The sequence below is a fragment of the Miniopterus schreibersii genome, assembly GCF_964146895.1.
Source record: "Miniopterus schreibersii genome assembly, chromosome: 3".
NCBI classification, from domain to species: domain Eukaryota; kingdom Metazoa; phylum Chordata; class Mammalia; order Chiroptera; family Miniopteridae; genus Miniopterus; species Miniopterus schreibersii.
Genome location: NC_138103.1, coordinates 95,124,730 through 95,149,445, shown reverse-complemented (window position 1 = coordinate 95,149,445; position 24,716 = coordinate 95,124,730). Strand labels below are relative to the sequence as shown.

At 45.7% G+C, this 24,716-nt stretch overlaps 1 protein-coding gene across 2 annotated transcripts in view; it reads left to right on the top strand.

Moving 5' to 3' along the window:
• The window catches only part of AGXT2 (alanine--glyoxylate aminotransferase 2), a 29,178-nt gene extending 17,163 nt beyond the window's left edge, over positions 1-12,015 (top strand). For both annotated transcript variants that reach the window (XM_081133219.1, XM_081133218.1), the window contains exons 10-14: positions 1,981-2,113; positions 3,497-3,588; positions 5,139-5,288; positions 7,942-8,040; positions 11,700-12,015. In XM_081133219.1, the coding sequence (XP_080989345.1) occupies positions 1,981-2,113; positions 3,497-3,588; positions 5,139-5,288; positions 7,942-8,040; positions 11,700-11,807 (582 nt within the window). In that variant the 3' untranslated portion in view covers positions 11,808-12,015. The remainder of the gene's footprint in view (positions 1-1,980; positions 2,114-3,496; positions 3,589-5,138; positions 5,289-7,941; positions 8,041-11,699) is intronic.
• Positions 12,016-24,716: the final 12,701 nt, after the last annotated feature.

Below are 24,716 nucleotides of genomic sequence, written 5' to 3'. Positions count from 1 at the left end.
TGATCGATTTACTTATAATCACACCTCATATTAGAGTCTATAAAGAAAGCAGCCTTTTGCCTACTGATATTAGCAATGGGGATCAATGGCCATAGGATGGCGGCCAGGACCCCAGAAGTGCTCCAGGCTCCTTCATCACAGTTCTACTAGCAATGGCTCGTCCCACCAGGACAGGCGGAGAGCTCATGTTTCACACCCGTTTCAGACCAGCCACCCTTGCCTGAACCATCTTCCTCAACTAAACAACCCATCGCTGACGTTGGGCTCCCCCTTAAAAGGATTTCGCAGTTTCTGCATGTGGAGCCTGGTCTCTGTTACCTCCAGGGGGACTGGTCAACCCCCACCGCCCCCGTGCACTGCACAGGGAAGGAGCCTGAGCCAGCTCCTCCTTCACACGCTTCCTTCCTCCCCTCCTGCTGGCGCGAGCGGAGGGAACATCAGCTACTCAGGTCCTAGTGAGTCCTAGTGAGGCCTTCCTGCGGGTCGGGCCCTGTTTGTAACGCTTCGCAGGCCAATGCTCCTAACAGTTCTGTACGGTATGTCCCACTGGCATTACTCCCGTTTTGTAGGTAACTGAAGTCCAATGTAGGGGTCAAGGTCATGCAGTTAGTAGGGACAGAGCCAGAACTCAAACCCGGGCTCCAAGACCACAGTGACCACGGGACCACGCTGCCTCTCACTGACGGAATAGTGGTGCAGAAGGCAAAGATGGCAGAAAAAGAGGGAAGGAAATCCTGAGTGTGGGGCCTGTGCTGCTACGCTACCGAGTGAGCTTACTTACACCAGTCATCTGAAGTAGCTGGTCTTGGTCTTCTTTTCTTTAGGGTGAGGAGTTTGGAACCAAAGATAGAAAACTGGCCACCCTCTGGGGCCTATTGAGCAGCCAGTCTTCGCTGGTCTGGCCAGACTAGTTAGGTCTGAAACTGACTGCTTTTAGGCAGGTGTGGCCACCCCCAGTCCCCACCCCTGCTCATTGCCCGAGACCCAGCCCTGCTCTCTCGCTAGTCACGCTCAGCCTGAAGCATTTGAGTGTATGAACCTTAGACTGAGTCATCTCCGTTCTACTGAAAGATTCTATGAAACTGGTGCTTCCTCGGCGATTAAACGTGGTTTGTTGTCCTACATAATTTCATGCATTGTCCAAGCAATCTGCTTTTTCACCATTTACTTAGGATACAGTCCAAGGTGAGAACTTCTGATGGCAGCAGGACCAGATGCCTTGACTGGGGGCCCTACAGGGGCTCAGGAAAATCTGCCTGGACCAAATGATGATTAGGAAGCTGTGTCTTGGAGGACAAGAGGAATTAGTGAGATGAAGCCATGAGAGGGTCTTCTAGAAAGAGGGGAGGCACAAACAAGACAACTAAGCTCAACTTTCAGTCCTGAGTTAGGTGGCTCAGCTGGGCCCTCCTCGTGACATAATTCTCAGGAAGAAAAGGGGTTCACCGGGAAGAGGATGGCCCCCCTACATGGGGCAGGCAGCAGGTGCCCCAGGCCCTGTCCGCTTGTGTAACTCCTGCCTCGTCCAGCCCGGGGCAGGTGCGGCTCCTCCACGCTCCTCCGCTGCCGCCTTGCACACGGGAGTCCTCAGGGTTGCTGAGTCATAACGATCCTTGCCACGTGCATCCTTTGCACGACCCTCACAGCAGCCCCGTGATGCACTGCTATTAGTATTTCTACTTCACGGAGTGCACACAGGTACAGAGTGACTGCAGAAACATCCCCAGAATCACACAATCCAAGTACGTGGCTTTGGTGCCTAAAAGCTCGGTCACAGATTAAGTGTTTTATCACTAATAGTACAAAGATGGTGATGACAGTGGCTGGCGAAGATGATACTGAGGATGGAGGAGGAGTGTGTGAGGGAGAGAGAGAGGGAGGGGGGAGAGGCAAGAGGAGGAAAGTGAAGAAGAGATCAGAGTCAGGGAAAGTCAGCATTTCTTCAAAGGCTTCCAGTGATTTTGGATTTGCTTCCATCAGGTGCAGACAGGATTTGGAAGGTTGGGCTCTCATTTCTGGGGCTTCCAAACCCATGGCGTCCTACCAGACATTGTCACCATGGCTAAAGGGATTGCGAATGGCTTTCCCATGGCAGCTGTTGTGACAACTCCAGGTAAGACCTATGGGCAGTTTGCGGTTTGCAGTAAAAGGAGAAAACACACGCATCAGAACGTATGTGGGTTGGAAACAATGATGGGTGCTACACATGTATTTCCCAAGCAATAAAAAAAAAAAAAAAAAAAAAAGGGACAGTTCGTCTGCCAGATTGTGGCACAAATGAAAGACAGCCAGCCCTTTTTGCTCTTGCTGTAGGGATGACTAATTCTCCTGCCTCCACAATGAAATGCAGGGCTCAACCGCACTGACAAGGTCTAGGAAAGCGTGCCACGAAAACAAACCAACACAAGAGATCCTTGTTAACCAACCTGAAACCAACCCTGCAGTTTCCAAGGATTCATATTCTGGAAGGAAATTCTTATTTGGTCTCGCCACACCAGGAAGCTATAGACCCAGAGTCCAGAGTGACAGATCGATCTATTGATGTCTCCTCCACAAAACAGCCAAGTATAGTACAATCTCACTTAGCCAGAACATTAGCATTAACTGAAGTCTTCATTTTAGTGAGGTTTTAGAGGAAGTAATTTTTATGAAATTCCTAAAATTATTTCATTTGTTCTGCTCACACTTATGGGGCACTGAAGGCCACTTAAGCGCCCTGTGATATCCCAATGTTTTATTAAATGACTTATGGTACAAAAATATGGATGGAGAAGGTCCAGTGTAATGAAGTGAATATATACTCACCCTGAAACAATCCAAAAGTTACATTACTAAATGCTTGAGGTGGGGGTTATTTTCCTTCTTAGTCCCCAAAGTGAAAGACAGAATAAAAAGGTTTGATTAATGACGGTTCCAAGTAAATTTCCATAAAGCAAGTTTTAAGGTATTTTTCAGTTCATACAACACATTCAAGACTTTGTTATCTGACTTCTCATTGAATAAATAAGCTATTTTTCCTTATTTGCCATATTAGTCTGCCAGGGACACCGTAACATGGTACCACGGGCGGGTGGCTCAAACAACAGATGCTCATCTCTTACAGTTCCAAGGGCTGGTTGTCCAAGATCAAGGTGCCATCAGGGTTAATTTGTGGTGAGATCTCTCTTGCAGATGACCACCTTCTGGTTCTGTCCTCACGTGTCCTCTTCTTTTGAGGACACCAATCCTATTGGATTGGGACCTACTCTTATGACCTCACTTAACCTTAATGACTTCCCTAAAGGCCTAACCTACAAATGCAGCCATGCTATGGGTTAGGGCTTCAACATATGGATTTAGGTGGGGGCCACAATCCCATCCATAATACCCACTCTTGGGTGAGTGAAGAATGAATTGGATATGATGTCAACATATACAGCATAATCCAAATGTTGTGATGGGAGATTATAGATAGGAACGTGTCCTCCTTTATTCACCTTTACTTTCCCCTCCCTAGAGATTGCCAAGTCTTTGGCTAAAAGCATGCTCCACTTCAACACCTTCGGAGGGAACCCAGTGGCCTGTGCCATTGGATCGGCCGTGCTTGAGGTACGTTCCAGCAGCCACGTGGACGTCACTTGTGTCACAAAATGACTACCGCAAAGCCACACACACATTCTCATGACTCTATCGCAGCATATTATTGGATAGGAGGGTTAACTACTAGGTTAATGAATTAAAGTTAGATTCCCAGTTATTATTCTGACACCTGCCCTTTTTTTTAACCATCTAGTTTTGGTTAAACACATAACAAACTTTACATGTGTGGGAAATGTAAGCATTCCCCTAGCTCCTGGTAGCACTGAAATTTCTGCATTATTTGAGTGGTATTATGGATAGTTACCAATTGCTATCTTTAATTTCAGTTTAATTTTGACTCTTTCTTATATATTCTTTCTTGCTTTTTTTTGGTACTGTCATAAGTTAAAAGACTAAAAAGAAACTGAGTGCTGTGTAATTATAAGTTAATTCAGCTACTGTTTGGCCCACTCCATTGATTTAGGCTGGGGTAGCATCTGTAGGAAAAGATTTTTTAAATGCCCTTGCCAATATGCATGAGAGTATTGGCTTCAACAAGTTTAACGTATTTCTGAAAGAATGTTCAAGAATAACAATAGTTGTTTTGGGGGTGGGGGACTTTGGGGCTGGGGAACAGGGGTCAGCAAGGAGCTTTCTACTGTATACACTTTCATATTTTCTGATGTTTGAATGAGGCACATAGTTCCCCTATTCAGAAACTTAAGTTTAAAAGTATTTTTAAATAAAAACAAGTAAGAGCTGTCCTTGCTATTTAAAGAGTACCTTCAAATGTGATTAAATCATGAAATGGGCAGCTGTGGGTAGGGGGGTGCCATTGGCTTCATTTTGTGGACATTGCCAACTTTGTAAAAGTGCTGCATCACTTCAACCAACTTAGAAAGCAGAGAAGACTTGAGTGAACAGATAGGTCTTGAAAATGTCAGGTTTGCCTGGAGTCACACAATTATTATCAGCGAAATATAGATGCAACATACTGCACCTATCTAGTCAAGAATCACAATCTCTACCATGAGCACAAGTAGGTGAAAATCCTTTTGTATTTTCAGGTGCCCTGACTCTGGGCAACACAGGGCTCTGCTCAGCTCAAGAGGCCAGGGCCCTGCAGTAAGGCCCCTGGGCAAGGACAGCCTGTCGGGCTGGGAGCAGCCGGACAAAGGCCAGCAAGCTCCCAGGAGGACAGGCACCTGTGACCTTTTTTCTCAGAGCTCTTCTCTTATCCCCACTGTCTCCCAGTTTTCAGCAAAGCCAGGCAATACTAAACCTCAGGGTTATGGAACCCCCGTTATAGACTGCATGGAGACGTGGCTTCTATTCTGTCCTACATTCTCACCCGCCCCTGAAGATGAGGAAGGATGGGGAGGAATCCCCTCTACCTACCGAAACTTTTCTATCCCTTACAGAAATCTGTCTGTAGTGCCTGGTATGGCCACGCTGGACTTGGGTTCCATTTGTCTGGTCCAATTTCTGTAAAGAGGGTCGTGTACGTTTACCTCTCCACGTTTCTCAGTCAATTTTAGAACGGTTTTAACGTAAAGGCATTTGGGGCTTTCTCTCAACAGGTGATTAAAGAAGAAAAGCTACAGGAAAACAGTCAAGAAGTTGGCACCTACATGCTACTGGAGTTTGCTAAGCTGAGGGATGAATTTGAAATTATCGGAGATGTCCGAGGCAAAGGCCTCATGGTAGGAATAGAAATGGTGAAGGATAAGGTAGGTTCTATCTGCTGCTCTTTCCTTGGCTTCTTGGGGCAGCAAGAGTCAAAGCAGCAATCATCGGCCAACGCCGACTCCATTCATTCTCGGGCAGAACCCATAAGGACAGCACGAGCGTGGAGTATGAGCAAAACGCCAGCAGGCCCTCAAGAGCTCTAGAGGGGCGAGGGTGGGCATTTGAAAAAGGGAACTGGTAATATTCTTGCCAGACTAGGAAAAGAGCACCAGTGATAACTGAATATTTAGAATTAGAAGTGTGGGGAAGGAAGGAAATTATTTGGGGAGAGGCAGGTGATCCAGAGACCCAGGAGGGGGAAGTAAGGGAGAAGGGCTGGGAGAAGGTTGAGGTGATGGTTTGGGGTAAGGATATTAAAGATCTATAGGGTGTGTGCGTGTGTGTGTGTGTGTGTGTGTGTGTGTGTGTGTATTTCAATCTCCTAAGTAACCAGGGAGAAACGTGACTTTCTGATGATGTTCCCCACTGTGACAAACTCAACCCAACAACTGAACTTAGCATTTTCCCCAAACCAGTTATCCCTCCCAAGTTTACTGCTTTTGTTTCTCACCCACCACTGTTCTCCCAATTGCCCAGCCTCAATACCACTAAATAAGCAGCGGCTCCTTCTCTCCCCTGACTTCTAATGTCAAGTCCCGTTGACTGTTTGCCGTCTCTCAAAGCCTTCCCTTCATTTCTACTGCTGCCCCTGAAGTCCGTGTGAGAAGGAAATTGTCCCCTGTCCCCATAAAAGCAAAGCCTAGATCCTCCAAGGAGAGCAATAGCAGGAGAATCTTGGCCCAGGGAGGGATATTCAGACTCACCCCTTTACCCCAACTCTTGTCCATGGGGACTCCGTTTTCCCCTAAGTGACTTCTTGCTATTCGATCTAGTTTAGGAGAGTTGATACTCAGTTCTATTAATCTTTAGACCAGACCATGGATAGAAGACTCTTCCGTTAAAACCACAGAGCAGAGCCAGTACAACGTTGGAATGTTTAAACAGGATTTGAAAGCTCAGGGAAGACAACAGGAAAAGAAGTAGACTATGGGACTAGGCCACAAGCTGTACACACTTATTTTCAGCTTGTGGTCCAGCCAAGGGCTGCTTTAAGGCTCGGAGAGTACATCCTAGTCCCCAGCCCAGGAGCTCCCTCCAAGACTGTGGACTCCTCAAAGTCCAGGCTCCACAGAGGAGAGCCCAACAAGCGAGGACAGCCTCCTCCTTTCCCCGCTGTTCCAAACCCAACTTCTACATGTTCAAGGAGAGGTGAATAAAGATGTTCCTCAGAACTCGATTTGTCCTGGTGAAACACCAAACCCTCCCCCATGGTGCACGATGACATCTTAGGATCAACTAGACGATTCTAGTCTTTCCCCCATCCCAGGTCTTCCCTTATCCAGTAGTCTGAAAGTTTGAATGTTACCTTCCTTATCTTAAAGCTCTAAGACATACAATGATGTGAGTATCTCAGGGAGGCCCAGCCTTATTCCTCTCCAGGAACAGAAGATCTGGGGAATGAGTTGGATGTTGGGGGGGGGGGGGATGCTAAAGCCTAGAAGGAGGGTGCGCAGAAAGCCCTGAGAAGAATGAAGCCGGGAGTTCTGCAGGGAGCCCTCATCTATCCCACAAGGGTGGAAGGGGCTGGCCCACAAGCCAGGACCACGCCTTGTGCGTCTGAAGTAAGAGCCAGACCTAGTGCTGATGCCTGTGTGGCTGCCGAGACGACAGCACTCGCACTCAAGTTAGGAGAATCACGGCAGTGGTATCAGCCCTGTCACCTGAGGGCCACTTTACAAATACAGACGCCTAAGCCCTACCACAGTATCCTAATTCGATAGGTCCAGTGTGAGGCACAAATATCTGTAGTTTGAAAAGGCTTCCGGGTCATGCAGACACACAGTCAGACTTGAAATGACCAAGTCAGAAGGAGGTTAGACTCACAGACTCAGGAGACAGGAGATGCACAGGAAGGGAACAAGCCCAGACCCCAGTGTCACCACAGGGGCGCTGGCACATCTGGACCCACAGGAAGGGACCAACTGCAGGTGCCTAATGACCTGAAACAGCCTCTTGGCTCCCAAAGCGCTTACCTTTCCCAACCCTGGAGGATTCAGTGTTGAGGGGGAAAGAGCAAATTTCACACGCAGGGGAGAGGACAAGCGGGCCACCTCAGCTGCCAGGTGGCTTTGCGGCCCCGGGAAGGCTTGGCTGTTCACATACTCGTGCAAATCCTGAGCCATTTCCTGGGCTTTGAAATGAGCTCTCTACATGGGCAAAACAAAGTGGGGAGTCGAGGAGAATTTCCACATAAATAAAGCCGACTCCAACTTCAGCTGGTAAAGAACCAAGCTCACAGCGTAGCATTAGCAGAGCCAAGCTTAGCTGGTTGTCTGCATTCAACTCTGCTTTTAGGAATTTGGAAATGAATTGGGATAAAAGCAAATATTGAATATTAATATTTAATAACTTACCATCCCTTCAAAAAATAACCCAGTCCAGCAATTAACAGCTTTATTCCATTACAGGGGGAGAGAGAGATTAGGAGGGAGCAAAGAATGCTGATTGCTTGAGTTGTGTTTTTTTTTCTCTTAGAAATAATGTCTTTCACCATTGAAACGCCAAATAGAAAATATTTTTTAAATGTATTTACAGATGAGCCGCCAGCCTCTTCCCCGTGAGGAAGTCAATCAAATCCATGAGGACTGCAGGCTCATGGGACTGATCATTGGTAGAGGGGGCGTTTTTTCTCAGGTAAGAGAAAGGCTGGTGTTTACCTGTCACTTTAGGTAGGTATCTCCCTGATGTCCCAATTCTGGTCACTCTTCTAGAGGACTATGCTAGGGGATTTCCTCTAGGCAGAGTGCTCAGGTATTTCCAAAAGAAAGTGGAAGTGAAGCCCTCGGGCCACTAGGGGGCGCTGCGTCCAATGGTTTGGTTATTCTGTTCTGTGAGGAATAGATACAGAGGACAGGCTAACAGGGCATAAAGGACATGTGCAGACAAGCCAGAGGATTTAGAGCATGGGTCATAACAAAGCCATAACAGTCATGCAATAAACATTCTGTCTCATGTATGAGTTCACTGTAACCTCTAAGAGCGACCCTGGTTGTTCTTAACCGAACTCTGGGCTCTGACTTTGAACCTTAAACCTACTAAGACTTAGTGGCCCCAGGGGCCAGGAGCAACCTAACAGCGATGGCAGGCCCAGGTGACCCTGCAGGAGAGGTGGGGGACTATCCAGGCCGAGTTCCTAAGGCAGAACTCAAAATGGGCCACTCTATTTCAATGAACACTTGCCTTATCCCTCTCAGAGGAAATGGGAGCTATTAGGCAACATCTCCCTATAAACTCCTCCGCCCCTGCGTCCATTTCTTACCGCCTTTCCCAAAGGCTCAGAGAGTAGAGTGAGGAGTCACTCCTGGGCAGATCTAGGTCTCCCACCCGTGCTCTTGTCCTTCCTCACCTTGTTCTGCAACTTTTCCTTTCCCTCAACTTCTCCTCGGCCTGCAAACAGGCGTAGAGCTCTCCCAGTCCAGACTAAACCATACCCCAAACCAGAATGAGCGCTTCTGCGAGGACACGTTCCATGCTTTTTCTAATCCTGGTCACAAATCTTTTTCTGCACAGATCACACAGAGTAATGGTTAAAAGTCCTAAGACGTGCAGCTTATGAAGACATAAGCAATTAATTGCTTAGTTATTCCTTAGTTATCTGGCAAATGCTTACTGGCAAAGCAGCAGTCACTATGCTGGGTACTAAAGCTGCAACGGTAAATAAGGTCTGGCCCCTCCCTTTTTGGAGCTGGCAGGAAAGAAAGACATAAACAGAAAATTACAATATAATATAATAAGCTCACCAATGGCTACAAAAAGGAGTAGCATCGGAGGAAAGAGAAAGGACTCCTAGGCCAGCCTTTCTGGCTAAGCTGAGCCCTAAACAATGAGATAAACACTCGGAGCGTAGGTGGGACCACGGCAGAGTGCAAACAGCTGCACGCACACTAGTGTGGCTGGAGCTGAGGCCAAGGCAGTGACTGAGGATAATTAGAAGCCTGACTACTTGTCAGGCTCTGCTTAAACACTTTGCATGTATTGACTCATGTGGTGCTCTCAACAAGCCTATGGAATAAGTACTATTATTAACCATATTTTATAGATGAAGAAAGAGAGACACAGAGAGGTTAAGTAAACTCTTCACATCACACAGCTAGTCAGTGGCAGAGCCAGGATCCAAACTCAGGCAGTCTGATTTCTGCATCTGTCCTCTGAGGAGGGTGAGGCCGAGGGGACAAGACTGGAGGCAGGGAACCCAGCTGGGGTTTGACGCTGCTGCTTGAACTTGAGTGATAGTCATTGTGATAGAGGGGACACTCAGAGAACAATTCGGGAGGTGAAACGCACAGGACTTGGATGTGGAGAATGCGGGAGAGTCGAGCATGAATCCCTCGCATCTGACTTGGTTCGGGGGATGGAGATGAGTTCAGCTTTGAACATGCTCCATTTTAGGGGTATACGGACATTCATTGCTATAGACAAGTGTGTAGCTCAGAGGAAAGGAAGGTAAATATCACGGTTTGGGAGTCAACGGCATGTAAGTGGTGAGATGAGGACATCTCCTGGGAAGTGTGTCTAGATCAAAAATGCAGTGAGATGAGGCTAGAAACCTGCGCACCGACATTTAAAGGGCAGGTGGAGAAGAGGGTGCCCAAGTGGCGGCAAAACAAAGGGCAGGGAGGTGTGAGAACAGTTAGTAGAGTGTGGAGTCGTGGGAGCAAGAGAGTGGACAGGAAGACGGAGGGACCAAAGGGCCAAGTGCAGCAGAGGCCAGGAAGGCCACGGGCAGAAACACACCGTCGGATTCCACACTTAACAGGTCACTGGCAACTTTAGCTAAGGTGGTGTTAGAAGGTTGACAGGGGCAGAAACCAGACTGCAGTGGGTTGAGATGTGAACAGAGGGGAAGCAGAGAGGAAAATCATGGCCAATAACCCTGGCCAGGTAGCTCAGTTAGTTGGAGCATTGTCCCAACTTGCCAAGGTTGAGGGTTCCATCCCCAGTCAGGGTGCATACAAGAATCAACCAACAAATGCATAAATAAGTGCATCAGCAAATCAATGTTTCTCTCAAAAAAATAAATAAATAAATAAAGCAATGGCCAATAAGCATCAACCTGTCTTTTTAGTAAGTTTGCATGAAAGAGAATAGCATTTGTATGACAGCTAGAAGGGACCAGGAACCAACAGATTTTTACTTGATGTGGTTTGGATTTGGGTTACGAGGGCTGTAAACCTGCTTGTTTATTGCTGAGGGAAAGTTGAAAAGAAGTTGAAGATGCAAGAGAACACCGGGTATTTCCTGGAGTGACGGTGATGGGAGCATACAGCGCCAAGGGCACAGGTGGAAAACTTGGAGCTGAAGAGCAGAGACCCCTCATTCTCTGAACCTTCAGGCCAGGATATAAGAACAGATGTGGGAGCAAACAAGTTTATAGAAAGATCTCGCCTGACAGCTTCTGAGAAGCACAAGGCAAGATCGTCTATGAAATAGAGTCAGAGGTGTAGGAGCTGAGCGAGGAAACTGAGGATGAAAAAGGTTTAGAATGATAAAGGAAGCTGACAGAGAACAAGAAAGATTTAGGGGACAGCAGAATTTGGAAACCCTGCCTACTAGTGTGTCCATCTGCGCAGCGGCGTGATGTTCTTTAACGCTTCTTGGCTATCTATGTTGGCGCAAAGCAGTTCAATTATAGCTTTGATCAGGGCTGGGACTTTGCAGCGTGGGTGCAGCTGCAGAAGGGTGGAAGGAAATGCAAGCACAGTGAGGGGGCAGGTGAGAGAACAGTTCAGACAATCAACCGCATGCTCCAAGCTGGGTAGAAAAAGGAGAGAGATCTGAGTGGGGCAATAGATCTGAAGATAACGGAGGGACGGGGAGACAGGTTTCATGAGAAGGGCAGATGCAATGGGAATCAGAAACAGTTATTCCCAGTGAAGTGGAGGCCCATGGGTGTGAATGGACGCAGAGAAGCAGAGATGAAGGTCTGGGAGTTGTGGTGATCAAGAAACTGAGCTAGTTTGTTGGATATACACATGGACATGGAGGTCACCCTTGGTGATGGCAGAAATGGGGTGTAGGTAGGTACCTAAGATCTCAGCAAAGGAGGCGGAAGGACCATGAGGTGAGCAGATTTCAAAAAGGAAAAGGAGCACAGCCAGATGGTACCAGAATTTTACGATACTGGAGGGTGAATGGCCTGAGTACAGCACGGGAGAGAAAGGAGACCAGCCCACGAGGGAAACGTAGGAAATGCCATATCAGCAAAGTTTTAGATTCTTAGTTTAGTGCATTTGCTCAAAGTCACATTTGACCCTCTGACGACGACCCGTGGCTCTATTTTCCTGTCTCCTCAGACGTTCCGCATTGCGCCCCCCATGTGCATCACTAAGCCAGAAGTAGATTTTGCAGTGGAAGTATTTCGTGCTGCGGTAACCCAACATATGGAAAGAAGAACTAAATGAAATTTAAAATATAAAAACCCACAAGCCTCAAGAGCTTCCCACGGACATTCAAGAGCTAATATGGGGAATTTCAGAACCACCGGTATTAAGTTGTAAAGGTCAATTGCCTACCAGTCACATTTGTTGACAGTCCCTGTTATGCTGAGAACTCCTTCAGCAAAGGATCTCTGCTCTCGCTCAGAGAATAAATCCCACTTGGTCTAGGTTAGCTCTGCTCATTTGGTTCCCCTTCGCAATGATTAGTTTGTGCATGATATGTGGCCTATTTTGGGAGAATGAATCCTGAAGGACCATGTTTGGTGGAGGTGCCTTCACCCTTCACTCTTCATCTTCAGAAGAGATGTTTTCTTGCACTGAAGCATCATATATCATGATGGGACTGCATGAACCACGGCAGACACTTTGGGGACATGACACCAAAGCTCTTGTCCTGAGGTTGAAAGGTGTAGGGAAGTTGAGCCCTTAGTAACATCAGTGAGCCACTGACTTAACCAATCTGGACCAACCTTACCTGGGGGCTTCTTGTTATAGAAGATGATAAATTCACTGTATTTCACAGCCTTTTTAATTTGTTTTCTATTATTGCAGCCATAAACATGCTGAGAAATGATGCAGAAAATACCCAAATTTTTTAACTACTTTAAAGTGTCTATCAGAAACTTTTCCATTCTCACTGCCATCATCCCACCCTGGACTAAACCCTCAGCACTCCTATTACAATGGTCTCCAATACAAGAATTTCCCCAACTCTAGTTATCAGAATGCACATTCATTGTGTTATTTCCCATAGGTGTTTACCACCTGGCTTAAAATTGACAAAATTTTTTCTTAATTTGACTTTTTTCACTTCGGTATATTTGAGAGTAACCTTTCTATAACTATAATAAATGAGAGATCAGTACTACTTGTCATAACTGGAGAGTAATCATAAAAACAAAGTGAACACAAAGCAATGTAATTCCTTTCTGGCCAGAACCAGTTGAGTGCAGACATTCTCAGGCTGAGGCTAGTGCTTTCTCTGTTCAAAGGGGAGATTAGAGAGTTTTTGAGGGGTGTTAAAAGATATTGGCAAAGTTCGATCCTCTCCTTAACACAAACAAAAGAGGTTCCACAGAACAGAAAGGGAAGTAACTTTCTCAGCATGCATGCAATGCGATGTTTATTTAAGTTGTGCCCAGTTTGAAGCCATGTCCTGCTGGTCTACTCTCAAGGTATCTGCTCCACCAACACATCCTACATTCACTGTGAGATTGTCTCCCTTGAGCACTGACTTAAACATGGTATTCCTTTACACAGAACATTACAGTTGCTCCCCATTGTCCCCTGGATAAGATCAAAATCCCTTTAACAAGGAACTCGGTGTCCTCCAGTGTCCAATATCCAAATAGGGCAAGCTCAGTGGAAAGATCATTGAATTAAGAGCCAAATGACCTGAATTCTAAACTCAGTTCTTCCACTTATTTGCTATAGATGACCTTGGGCACCTTTAACCTCTTTGAAACCTCTCTTTGTTCCCAGGCATATCAGTACTTGCCCTTCCTACCTGCTGAGTTGTCTTGGGAATTGAGTGAAGTAATGAATGTAATTGCTTTGCAAACTAATGAACTATGCAAATGGAAATTTCTTCACTTCAGCATAAGCATCTCTTCTTTCCTTCACTACAAAAGGTCCCAAGAGCAGTTTTTGGGCTTCATTTTTATTTCCTTGCATGTGTCCTTGCCTCGACCACTAGGATCTCATTCCTGCCTCTCATTGCTTGGAAACTGCCTTCTCAAAAGGCCACCAGGGACTTCCCTATGGCCAAAACATAGTGTTTCCTTGCAATGTTTTTTCTAAACTTCTGCTCCTTCTTAAATAGCACTTCCTTGGCTTCTGCAATCTGGTCCTTCTATCTCAGATGGCTCCTTCTCAGCCTCTTTCCCGGGGGCTCCTCCACTACAAGGTTCTGTCCTAGGCCCTCCCTTCTGTCCATGCTACATTCTCTCCTGTAGGCAAGCTCATCCACTTCAGAAACTGCACCTATCTTGCCTGTGCTGATTGCCTTCCAAATACTCATCTTCAGTCCTCGACCTTTTTCCCCAAGCCCAACCCCAAATGAATCTCTTCTTGATTAATGGTACCTATTTTGTCTCAAGCTCACACTTTAGGTCATTCTTTTTCTCCAAGCTATCTTTTTGCCCTTTATATGACTAAGTCTCATGAATACTTTCTACAACAGAATTATTCTAATATGGCCCAATTATACCAAAGCTGACTTAATTTGGACTATCATTATCACTCCTAAATTATTTAAACTGCCTCCTAACTGGTGTCCCGGACTCCTTCCCAATCACCTTCTACACTGATGCCAATGTCACTTACTAAAAGGATCTATATGATCACATCTCTTATCTCTTGAAGCCTTTGAGGGCTCCCTATTGCCTGTGGAACAAAGTCTAAACTCCAACTATTAAGGTATCCAAGAGCCTTCACATTTTGCCCCCACACAACTTTTTCCAGCTTTGCTCTCACCATTCTTTCCATGTCATGCACGACGGTGCCTTATTCCCATAGTTCACTCTATGTGGAATGTTCTCTCTTTCTTTGCTAGTGGAAATTATGGAGTCGGGAAGATTGAATAAGAAAGCCAACCCTTACTTACGTTATTCTTCAAAGCCATTTTACCCTCAATGTTCCTTTTCTTTTAAGATAAAGAAAAGAACATTAAATTTACAATAACCACTTAGGAATTTAGTAAAATGTGAAGAGGAAACAATAAAACAGAAACTTAAAACAAAATAAGCTTTCATGCTGAGGCGAAGGTCCCTGATACCGCCAGGACATCCTCCCCTGGAGGAAGGGGCTGAAGCATTTCATTGTTCAAATAAATTCATAGAACATATTCCTTGTGGCTTCTCGAGTCCTATGGGATCTTGTGTGTACCTAGCAGTGTCCCCTGTTAGTGTCTCACCTCTGGGGGACATTGTAGGACACTGTAGAGTAAAACTCAGCAATGGAATTCTGAAAGGTAGCTTGATCCTGGTCTCATGCCTTGACCATGAAGGTTGCATGGCTCTATCCCATGCCTGTGGATCAGACTAAAGTGTCCCTCTTTCTTGACCAGCAGTTGGGGGTTTAAGATACGTCAGCCATCAGAAGTGTGGAGCGGGAAGGGCAAAAATGGTGGCCTAAGAGCATGTATTTATTTCCTTCACTAACTAGTTAATAAACATGGTGGTTTCCTACCTCTTCCCAGTTGGAACCGTGGGCAGGAGTTTAGCACCATTTCTCTCCCTCCCATTTTCTGTGCTGCCCACAGGAGGTGGGAGGCAGGCCAGCTTACATAAGGCAGGGAGCCCACATCCCTGCCAAGCTCTTTTTCATTTCCTTTCCTGTTAAAACTAAAGTAAAGATAACAAACACTCAGCTCAAGTAAACTTTTTTCCACCTAGGGAACATATTGACAGTCACATGATTAGAATATAACATTGAAATATTGGCAACTATTTAAAAGCCCCTGGACTGTCAACCCACTCAGGAGGGGTAATTTTTTAAAACATCACATCACCCGGCTGGGCGTGGCTCAGCGGTTGAACATCAACCTTGGATCCAGGAGATCGAGGTTCGATTCCCGGTCAGGGCACATGCCTGGGTTGGGGGCTCCATCCCCAGTCAGGGGGCATGCAGGAGGCAGCCGATCAATGACTCATCATTAATGTTTCTATCTTTCTCTCCCTCTCCCTTCCTCTCTCTGAAATCAATAAAACTATATATTTAAAAAATAATAAAAATTAAAAATCACATCAAGCTTTGGTTATATCATTAATAATTATTATAAAAAGATGTAAAATAACACTTATAATTGGTAATACAGTAATAAACTATGCTCTTATTTGTGCTGTGAAACTCCATCTTTATAAAAACGACATCAGTGTAGTTTTAACTCTCCAGGAATTCAAGCTAACCTCAAAAAGCATGGGAGGACTTCATTCTGCTTCCACCTTCAAGTGCAAAGAATGCACTTTCCACCTGCAAAGAATGACAAAAGAAGACTAGAAGACATCACCACCTTAGAGCATCATAGTCATGGTCCAGAAGAAGGTTTAAGGGCTGCTGGCCCTGCATCAGCAGATGGCTCCAGGTTCATTAAAGCCGAAGCCTCACTTCCAACTGAGGCACAAACAATAAGGACGGCCCAGCTCCGCCCCATTAAAAACGGGAATGGGAGCATGCACCACCAAGTACCTCACCGAAGACAAAGGGTCCACCTAACTTAGTAGGAGTGAAGACAGAGACAAAAGATTAATTCTACCATCCGTTTGGGTTTAGTTAAGATAGAAGTAGGCCAGCCTGCGTCTGACTGGTGGCAGATGTGAGGGGCATCTGGAAGAATGGAAGGCGTTGTGCTGGGCACCGTGCTGGAGAACAGCCATGGAGGGAGATGTCAGGAACACGGTTTATTCAGAGACTGGTTGGGAGGGACACTGCAGAGGGCAGCTACTGGAAACATGAGCCTCTAATTAGATGGGACAACACAAGGGAAAGGAGGGAGCCGCACCTGCTCTCTAGTTGATTTGTTTTAGGAAAATTGGCCTCTCTGAGCTGAAGCTTCCTGGGGTCCAAGAAGAGGGTAATATAACCCCATGGAAACCTTGTGAGGATTTAAATAAGAAAACAATGGGCAGCTGTGCAATGAGTACGAACTTTTTCCTTGAGGTACCTTTCCTGACACAGAGCGTCCTCATGGCGCTTGGTTCGCACCGTGCTAGGCTCGTGTTCATGCCTGTGTATGCACCTCATCTCCCTCACCAGGCCCTAAACTGCTGGCAGGGTGACCCTGTCTTCTCCATCCTCACATGCTGACGGCCTAGCAGGGCTCCTCGCAGAGAGGCAAAGACTAACTCCTAAGGGTGCCGTGTGCTTTTTATCCATAGATGCCACAACGTCACTAACAGCTGAAGGCCTCACTTAGGCCATCTGAAATAAACAATTTTTCATCTGATAGGACTTCTACATGTGAGTATCTGTGTGTATATTCAGAAACATATATATTATGTAGTTAGAAACAGAGAGAGAGAGATGCATTTAGAAACAGAGATTTAGATATCTCATGCATTCGTTTTGTTCAGTCTGCTCCCTGATGCTGGAGTACCAGAGATTTTTACCTTGACCTCTTTTATTTCCCTCTCTGTATACTTTATCTGGGTGATTTCCTCCATTATGTAGGATGGCTTTAACCATCTAGATGCTGCTGATTCCCAAAAGTATCTCCAGGGCAACCTCCCCCTGGCCTACAGACTCACGTTGCCAGCAACTCCTTGAGGCTCTTTCCCTGGGTAACTGCTGCAATCTCTTCCACCTCCCTGGAGCACACATGCCCCTCTGGGCCCAGGAGGTACTATCTGAACCAACTGCCTTCCCACTGTAAGTTCCTGGTGCCAGTAATTCCCCCACCCAGCCCAGCCAGTCTTAACCAAGGCTGGTTCTGATTGGCGTTTGCCTCCCTGCCATCCCGTGAGCTGCCCCACTTACCTGCCCATCACAGCTTCCTTGTCTCCCCTCCCAACCCCAGCCGTGCCTGTCCTGGCTGATGGGGAGTTTCATCGCTGGCTCTTGGCACTCTTTGGGCCTCCTTCGTCTGTTCAGTGTTCTGTTGTCTCCCTTGTCACACTGTCCAGACCGACAGTCAACATCTTCATCCATGAGAGTTAGCCAAGGCTGTTCCTGTTATCTAACGCTCTGCCCTAGCTAAAAGCCCTACTTGCAGGCATCGTTCCTTGCTACATGAAGCTAATTTTTAAAAAGCAAAAGGTGGGAGGAAAGAGTAGAAATTATGCCAGAAATAAAAGTTTGTTTTTCTTTTCTTCCTGTGATGGTACTGGGGGTGAGGAACGTCAATATAGTATGTGAACTCTAGCAGAGGTGGCATTAAAAACCAGTGTCCCAGCTGAGCTGGTCTCCAGCTAGTTTTATTGGGCACCACTGCCCACCAGGACCTCGTGCGGGGCCTGATCCATGCTGCTCGGGTGATGTTATGCCGGTTCTACCAACCCGAAAGGAGGGCCGTCTTTATTCTTGGTAACATCCCTAGAATCAACTCCTAGACCCTGGGAACCAACTCCTGTAAACTCCCTGCTTCCTTTCTCAAGCAACATCCCACCCTCTGTCTTTCTTAGCCGGGAGCTCCTTCCCTTCCCTAGAGAATTGTCTTCCTCTACCTCTTCTTCTATTTCTTCGAGCAGAATCTTTACACCCCAAATCAACTCCTTCCTTACTCCCCCAACTCTTCCAGAGGGATTGTGGAGAGAAGTGGTGGGTTTTGATACAAGGAAGCAAGAAGCGTTTTCATTCAGTCCTTCCAGTGCAGCAAAGGGAAGAAAACATTTTCATTTCTGTATTAAAGTGTTTAAGATTTTGCTACTCGTAAAAACACATTTCAGGGCCTTGGCCAGGTAGCTCGGTTGGCTAGAGCATCGTCCTGATATGTCAAGGTTGCTAATTCGATTTCTGGTCAGGGCATATAAAAGAATCAACCAATGAATGCATAAATAGGTGGAACAGCAAACCAGTGTTTCTCTCTCACTCTCTCTCCCCCTTCCTCTCTCTTTCTAAAATCAATCAATAAAAATTTTTAATTAAAAATTATGTTTCAGAAATGCATGCTGATATTTGAAAAAGAACCAAGTTCAGGGACTCACACTTCCTGATTTCAAAACTTACTACAAGCTATAGTAACTAAAGTAGTGTGGTACTAACATAAAGACCAACTGTTCACTCTTTTGTTAATTGGGCCTATTTAAAATTAAAAACTTGTGCATCAAAGGGCACTGTTAAAAGAATGAAGACTAACATATAGACCAACAGAATAAAATAGAAAGCTGAGAAATAAACCCTTGCCTCTATGGTCAATTAATTTTTGACAAAGGTATCAAGACCATTCCATGGAGAAAGAATAATCTTTTCAACAAATGGTGCTGGGGAAACTGGATATCTACATGCAATAGAATGAAGTTAGACCCTTTCCTTACAACATATACAAAAAACAACCCAAATGGATTAAAGACTTAAACATAAAAGCTAAAACTATAATACCCTTAGAAGAAAACGTAGGTTAAAGTTATCATGTCATTGGATTTGACAATTTCTTGGATATGGCAACAAAAGGAAAAATAGATAAATCAGGCCTATTTAAAATTAAAAACTTGTGCATCAATGGGCACTTTCAAATGAGTGAAGACCGCCCACAGTATGAGGTAATATATTGTAAATCATACATCAAATAAGGGCTAAATATCCAGAATATATAAAGAACCCCTATACCTCAACAACAAAAGCAACCCAATTCAAAAATGGGCAAGGAACTTGAATAGATATTTCTCCAAAGATATCTAAATGGCCAATAAGCACACACACAAAAAAAATGCTCAACATCACTGGTCATTAGGGAAATGAAAATCAAAACCACAACAAGATACCACTTATACTATTATTTATACATGAGGATGTCTATTATTTAAAAAAGCACAAAAAAACAGGAACGAACAAATGTTAGTGAGAAGATGTAGAAATTGGAACCCTTGTGCACTGCTAAGAATGTTTTCCTTTATGGAAAACAGAATGCTAGTTCCCCAAAAAGTTAAAGATAGAAATACGATCTGACAATTTTATTTTTGGGTATTCACCCAAAAGAATTGAAAGCAGGTATTCAAGCAGATATTTGTACAAATGTGCTCATAGCAGCATAATTCAGAATAGCCAAAAGGTAGAAACAGCCCAACTGCTATCTTGGATGAGCAGGTACACAAAATGTCGCCTACGACTACAATGGAATAGTATCCAGTCTTAAAAAAGGAAGGAACTTCTGATAACATGTTACAACAAAATGAATGTTGCAAATGTTATGCCAAGTGAAATGAGCCAGTCACAAAAAGACTAATATTGTATGATTCCACTTACATGAGGTACTTGTAGTAGGCAAATTCATAGAGACAGAAAATAGAGGTTATGACCAAAAGTTGCGGGGAGGAGGGAATGGGAAAATATTGCTTAAGAGGTAGAGCTGCAAGGAGAAACAAGCTGGCGGCGTAGGGAACAGCTGCACCCGCCGCCTCCCGCAGCCACATCAAAATGACAACTAAAATACAGAACCACCGTCACTCAGAGCCTCCTGAGATCTGGCTGAACAGAAGCCCCACAACCAGGGAACTGAAGCAGCACCGAGACCGGGAGGAGGGGCGGAGACGCGGGCGGATCGGGGCTGGATCCAGGAGAAGCTGCTGCGGGCCCACACCCGGTGCCGTGGTTGAAACCCAGGAGGGAATCTCGGCAGTGGGGGTGTCTGGAAGGAGTCAGGGGTCTCAGCCCCACAGCAGGCCCCCAGCCCAGGGCTCCAGGGCCGGGAGAGACGTCCCCACAAAACCAGCTGTGAAACCAGCAGGGACTGTGGCTGAGGGTCGCAGAGGCTGCGGGAGCCCCAATTCCTCTCAAAGGGCCCGGCACGGACTCACTCAGACGCTCCCTCTGAGCCCAGCGCCGGGCAGCAGCGGGAAAGGACCCGGGACACTCGGGGAGGAACTAACCTGCCTGGGATCCGGGCGAGAGGCGGAGGGCGGCTTCCTCCAGGCAGAAGGGCTGGCGGAGGCCATGGCTCCCGTGGCGAGTCCTCCCCGCACACAGCCGGCAGGCAGGCGCCATGTTTGAGTCGCCAGCACCTGACTCACACCTTTGGCCCCGCCCCGTGATTCCCGGAGGCCCCGCCCCTCCCCACCTGCAGCTCATCCAGGCCATTTCCAGGGGCTTTTCTGTGCAAGCGGCCTCTGGAGCCTCATGCTTAGGACTTTCCTAAAATCTCTCAACCAAGCAGCAGAGGGCCCCATACAGCTTGGTAAGTGGCCCCAGGCCTGGCACTAGTGGCGGCCTGCACTGGCTCATAGCTTGGCCTCTCCTGGGCACCTCCAAGCCCAGCACAAGGAGCAGCCAACTATGGTTTGCTGAGTAGCTCATGCTGGGTGGCCCTGGGCAAGGCACTGGCACAGGCTGACTTTGCACCTCCCAGGAGGCCCCAGAGACAGTGTACCTGGTAGTCAGACTCGATCACACTGGATTACAACCCTACCACATCCACGAGTGACACACTCAAGGGGTGCACTTGGTGAACACCAAAGCTCCACTACAGTAAGTCCTGCTCCATAGGGGTGTCTCCAGTACAGCAGCTCTTTGGCTATAGTTGCAGCTGGTCTTCACAGCTGACTGGCCTGGGGGTCAGTTCCTCCCAGTGACGCCAACAGCAACCAAGGCTCAACTACAACAGGACAGTGCACACAGCCCACACTGGGGAGCATCTAGAAGGCCCAGCTCAGGTGACTGGGGAGGCTGAGCCACTGGACCCTACAGGACACCTATTACACAAAGCCACTCTACAAATTCCAAGAGACATAGCAGCTCCACCTAATACACAGAAACAAACACCTGGAAGCAGCCAAAATGGGGAGGCAAAGAAACATGTCACAAAGGAAAGAACAGAAAAAATCTCCAGAAAAGGAACTAAATGAAATAGATCCAAGCAAGCTAACAGACACAGAGTTCAGAATTTTGGTTGTAAGGATGCTCAATGATATTAGTAAGAGTATTACAAAACTAAGTGAGACCATCAATGACCTAATAAAATACCCATCAGAAATGAAGGATACACGAACTGAAATGAAGAATAATTTACAGGGAATCAACAGTAGAGTAGAGGATGCTGAGAATCAAACCAGCAACTTGGAACATGAGGAAACAAAAAACACCCAACCAGAAGAGCAAAAAGAAAAAAGAATCCAGAAATATGAAGATAGTATAAGAAGCCTCTGGCACAACTTCAAGAGGCCCCACATTCGTATTATTGGGGTGCCAGAAGGGGAAGAAAGAGACCAAGAAATCGAAAACCTATTTGAAAAAATAATTACAGAAAACTTCCCCTACCCAGGGAAAGAAATATCGATTTACAAGTCCAGGAAGCACAGAGGGTCCCAAACAAGAGGAGCCCAAAGAGGCCCACAGCAAGACACATCATAATTAACCTTCAAAAGACGGCATTTAAAAGACAGCATCATACAAACTCCATATATTTTCCAGGATCAACTATACAAATAATGGTTTCTTTCCTTTTGCCTGTAAAAAAGAACGTATATGCTTAGGTTTCTGAGTATTTAACCTTTAAAAGACGGCATTTAAATTCTGTCAGCATTTAAATTCTGCCAGAGGGACCCACTCCTTGCCGGGAACTAAAGTTCCCTTTCAGCGGATAAAGGTTAAAATGCCAAAGGTTAAAGACAAAGACAAAATCTTAAAAGCAGCAAGAGAAAAGCAATTAGTTACCTACAAGGGAGCACCCAATGACTGTCAGCTGACTTCTCAACAGAAATCTTGCAGGCCAGAAGGGAGTGGCAAGAAATATTCGAAGTGATGAAAAGCAAGAACCTACAACCAAGATTGCTCTACCCAGCAAAGCTATCATTTAGAACTGAAGGTCAGATAAAGAGCTTCTCAGACAAGGAAAAGCTAAAGGAGTTCATCACCACCAGACCAGCACTACATGAAATGTTGAAGGGTCTTCTTTAAGAAGAAGCTCATGAACAAAAGAACCTGACAAACTAAATGGATCCAGAGACACTGACACATGCAACAGATGATCATATTTCAGAGGGAAGAGGGAAGGGGGGTGGAGGGTGGGAGGAGATTAACCAAAGAAGTTATATGTATATATGCATAACCCTTGGACACGGACAATGACAGGGTGAAGTCCAAGGGAGGAGGTAGGAGCGAGGTGGAGGGGGTCAATTGGGGGGGGGAAATGGGACACCTGTAGTGCTCTCAACAATAAAGATAAATTTTTTTAAAAAGAGGTAGAGTTTCTATTAGAATGATGAGAAATTTCTGAAAACGGATAATGGTGATAGTTATACAGCATTGTGAATGTACTTAATATCACTGAACTGTACATGTAAAATGAGAAAATGGTAAATTTTACAAATTTTAAGATTTTTGAAAAGGACATATTCATGTAAGGGAGCATTTCTTCCACAGAGAACAGAAAACTAACAGAGATTTCGATTATATAAGTGAACGTAATGACAGAGATTTAGTTGCTTTAAAATAACGGGCTCGCTTTTGCGTATCTAGGCAAGAGAAAAATGTTCACTGTAGCACTGAGAACTCATGTCTTTTCTTCATGCACGGGTTTCTCAGTACCAGACACTGGCGTCAAGTCCTTCTTGAACAAGAGAAGGTACCAATACATACATCAAAAAAGGTAGGACCCAGCAGTGGTGCCAGGGCCACTGTACCATGAGCACTGCCACCAAATTCCATAGAGAATCTGTCCTCTGAAGCAGGTGCTCTCGCCTGTAAAATGAGCAGGTTGAACTAGATAGATAAACCCGAGATCCATATCAGTGCTAGCACTTTGCTACTCTCTGAAATTTTACAGCAGCAGCAGGACACAGCAACAGGGGCGTCAATTGAGTCTCTCCTGAAGACAGAGCTGAAGTGAGTTCTTGAGGTGTCTGAGCTCGGTGACTCAGCAGCCTTGCTCAGCCCGAGCTCTAAAGTCTCCTGGCAAACACGCATGTTCCTGAGTGGCTGTGGGGACGCTGGAGTGGTGCTAATGATGCAGGGAACTGGAAAGTGACCTGGGAATGTGGACAACTTTCTTTCTCTGAAGGCATCTGTAAGTGTTTCAGGCCTCTTTCGCAGGATCCACACCAGGCACGGGCTGGGCACCGAGAAAGCCTGGCCGAGTCCGTGCTGACTGGTTTCTTGGCATTCCACCAGCCACTCTTCTCCTAGAGACCTTGTTTTTCATCCTATGATGAAGTGCTTATGGCACATAGGTTAAGTTCCAGGCACAAGCGGTAAATTATTCACATGAAGGGGAAATTTCACTTAAGATTATTATGCATTATTACATCATTACATGCATTACATGCATTATTATGCATTATTACAACTAAAAAGCTTCTGCACAGCAAAAGAAAACAGCCTCAAAATACAAAGGAACCACATGGTTTAGGAAAACATATTTGCTAAGGATGTATCTGATAAGGGGTTAATTTCCAAAGTGTACAAAGAACTCATACTACTCAGCAAGAGGAAGACAAATAACCCAATTAACAAATGGGCAAAGGGCCTGAATAGACACTTCTCCAAAGAGGACATACAGATGGCTAAGAGACATATGAAAAATGCTCGTCACTAATCATCAGAGAAATGGAAATTAAAACCACAATGAGGTATTGCTTCACACCTGTCAGAATGGCTCCATCAACAAATCAACAAACGGCATGTGCTGGCGAGAGTGTGGAGACAGGGGAACCCTAGTACACTGCTGGTGGGAATGCAGACTGGTGCAACCACTATGGAAAACAGTATGGAGGTTCCTCAAAAAATTAAAAATGGACCTGCCTTTTGACCCAGTGATTCCACTCCTAGGAATGTATCCTAAGAATCTTGAAACACTAATCAGGAAGAATATATGTACCCCGATGTTCATAGCAGCACAACTTACAATAGCTAAGATCTGGAAACAGCCCAAGTGCCCATCAATAGATGAGTGGATAAAAAAGCTGTGGCACATTTACACCACGGAATACTATGCAGCTGTAAAGAAGAAGAATATCTTACCTTTTAGGACAGTATAGATGGACCTGGAGAATATTATGCTAAGTGAAATAAGCCAGTCAGAGAAAGACAAACATCACATGATCTCGCTTATATCTGGAATCTAAAGAACTTAATAAACTGATGAACAAAATAGATTCAATGACATGGAAGCATGAGTCAGACTGATCAATGTCAGAGGGATGGAGGGGGGCGGGTGGGTGGAGGGGGAGAGAGTAACCAAAGAATTTATATGCATATATGCACAACCCAAGGACACGGACAGTGGTG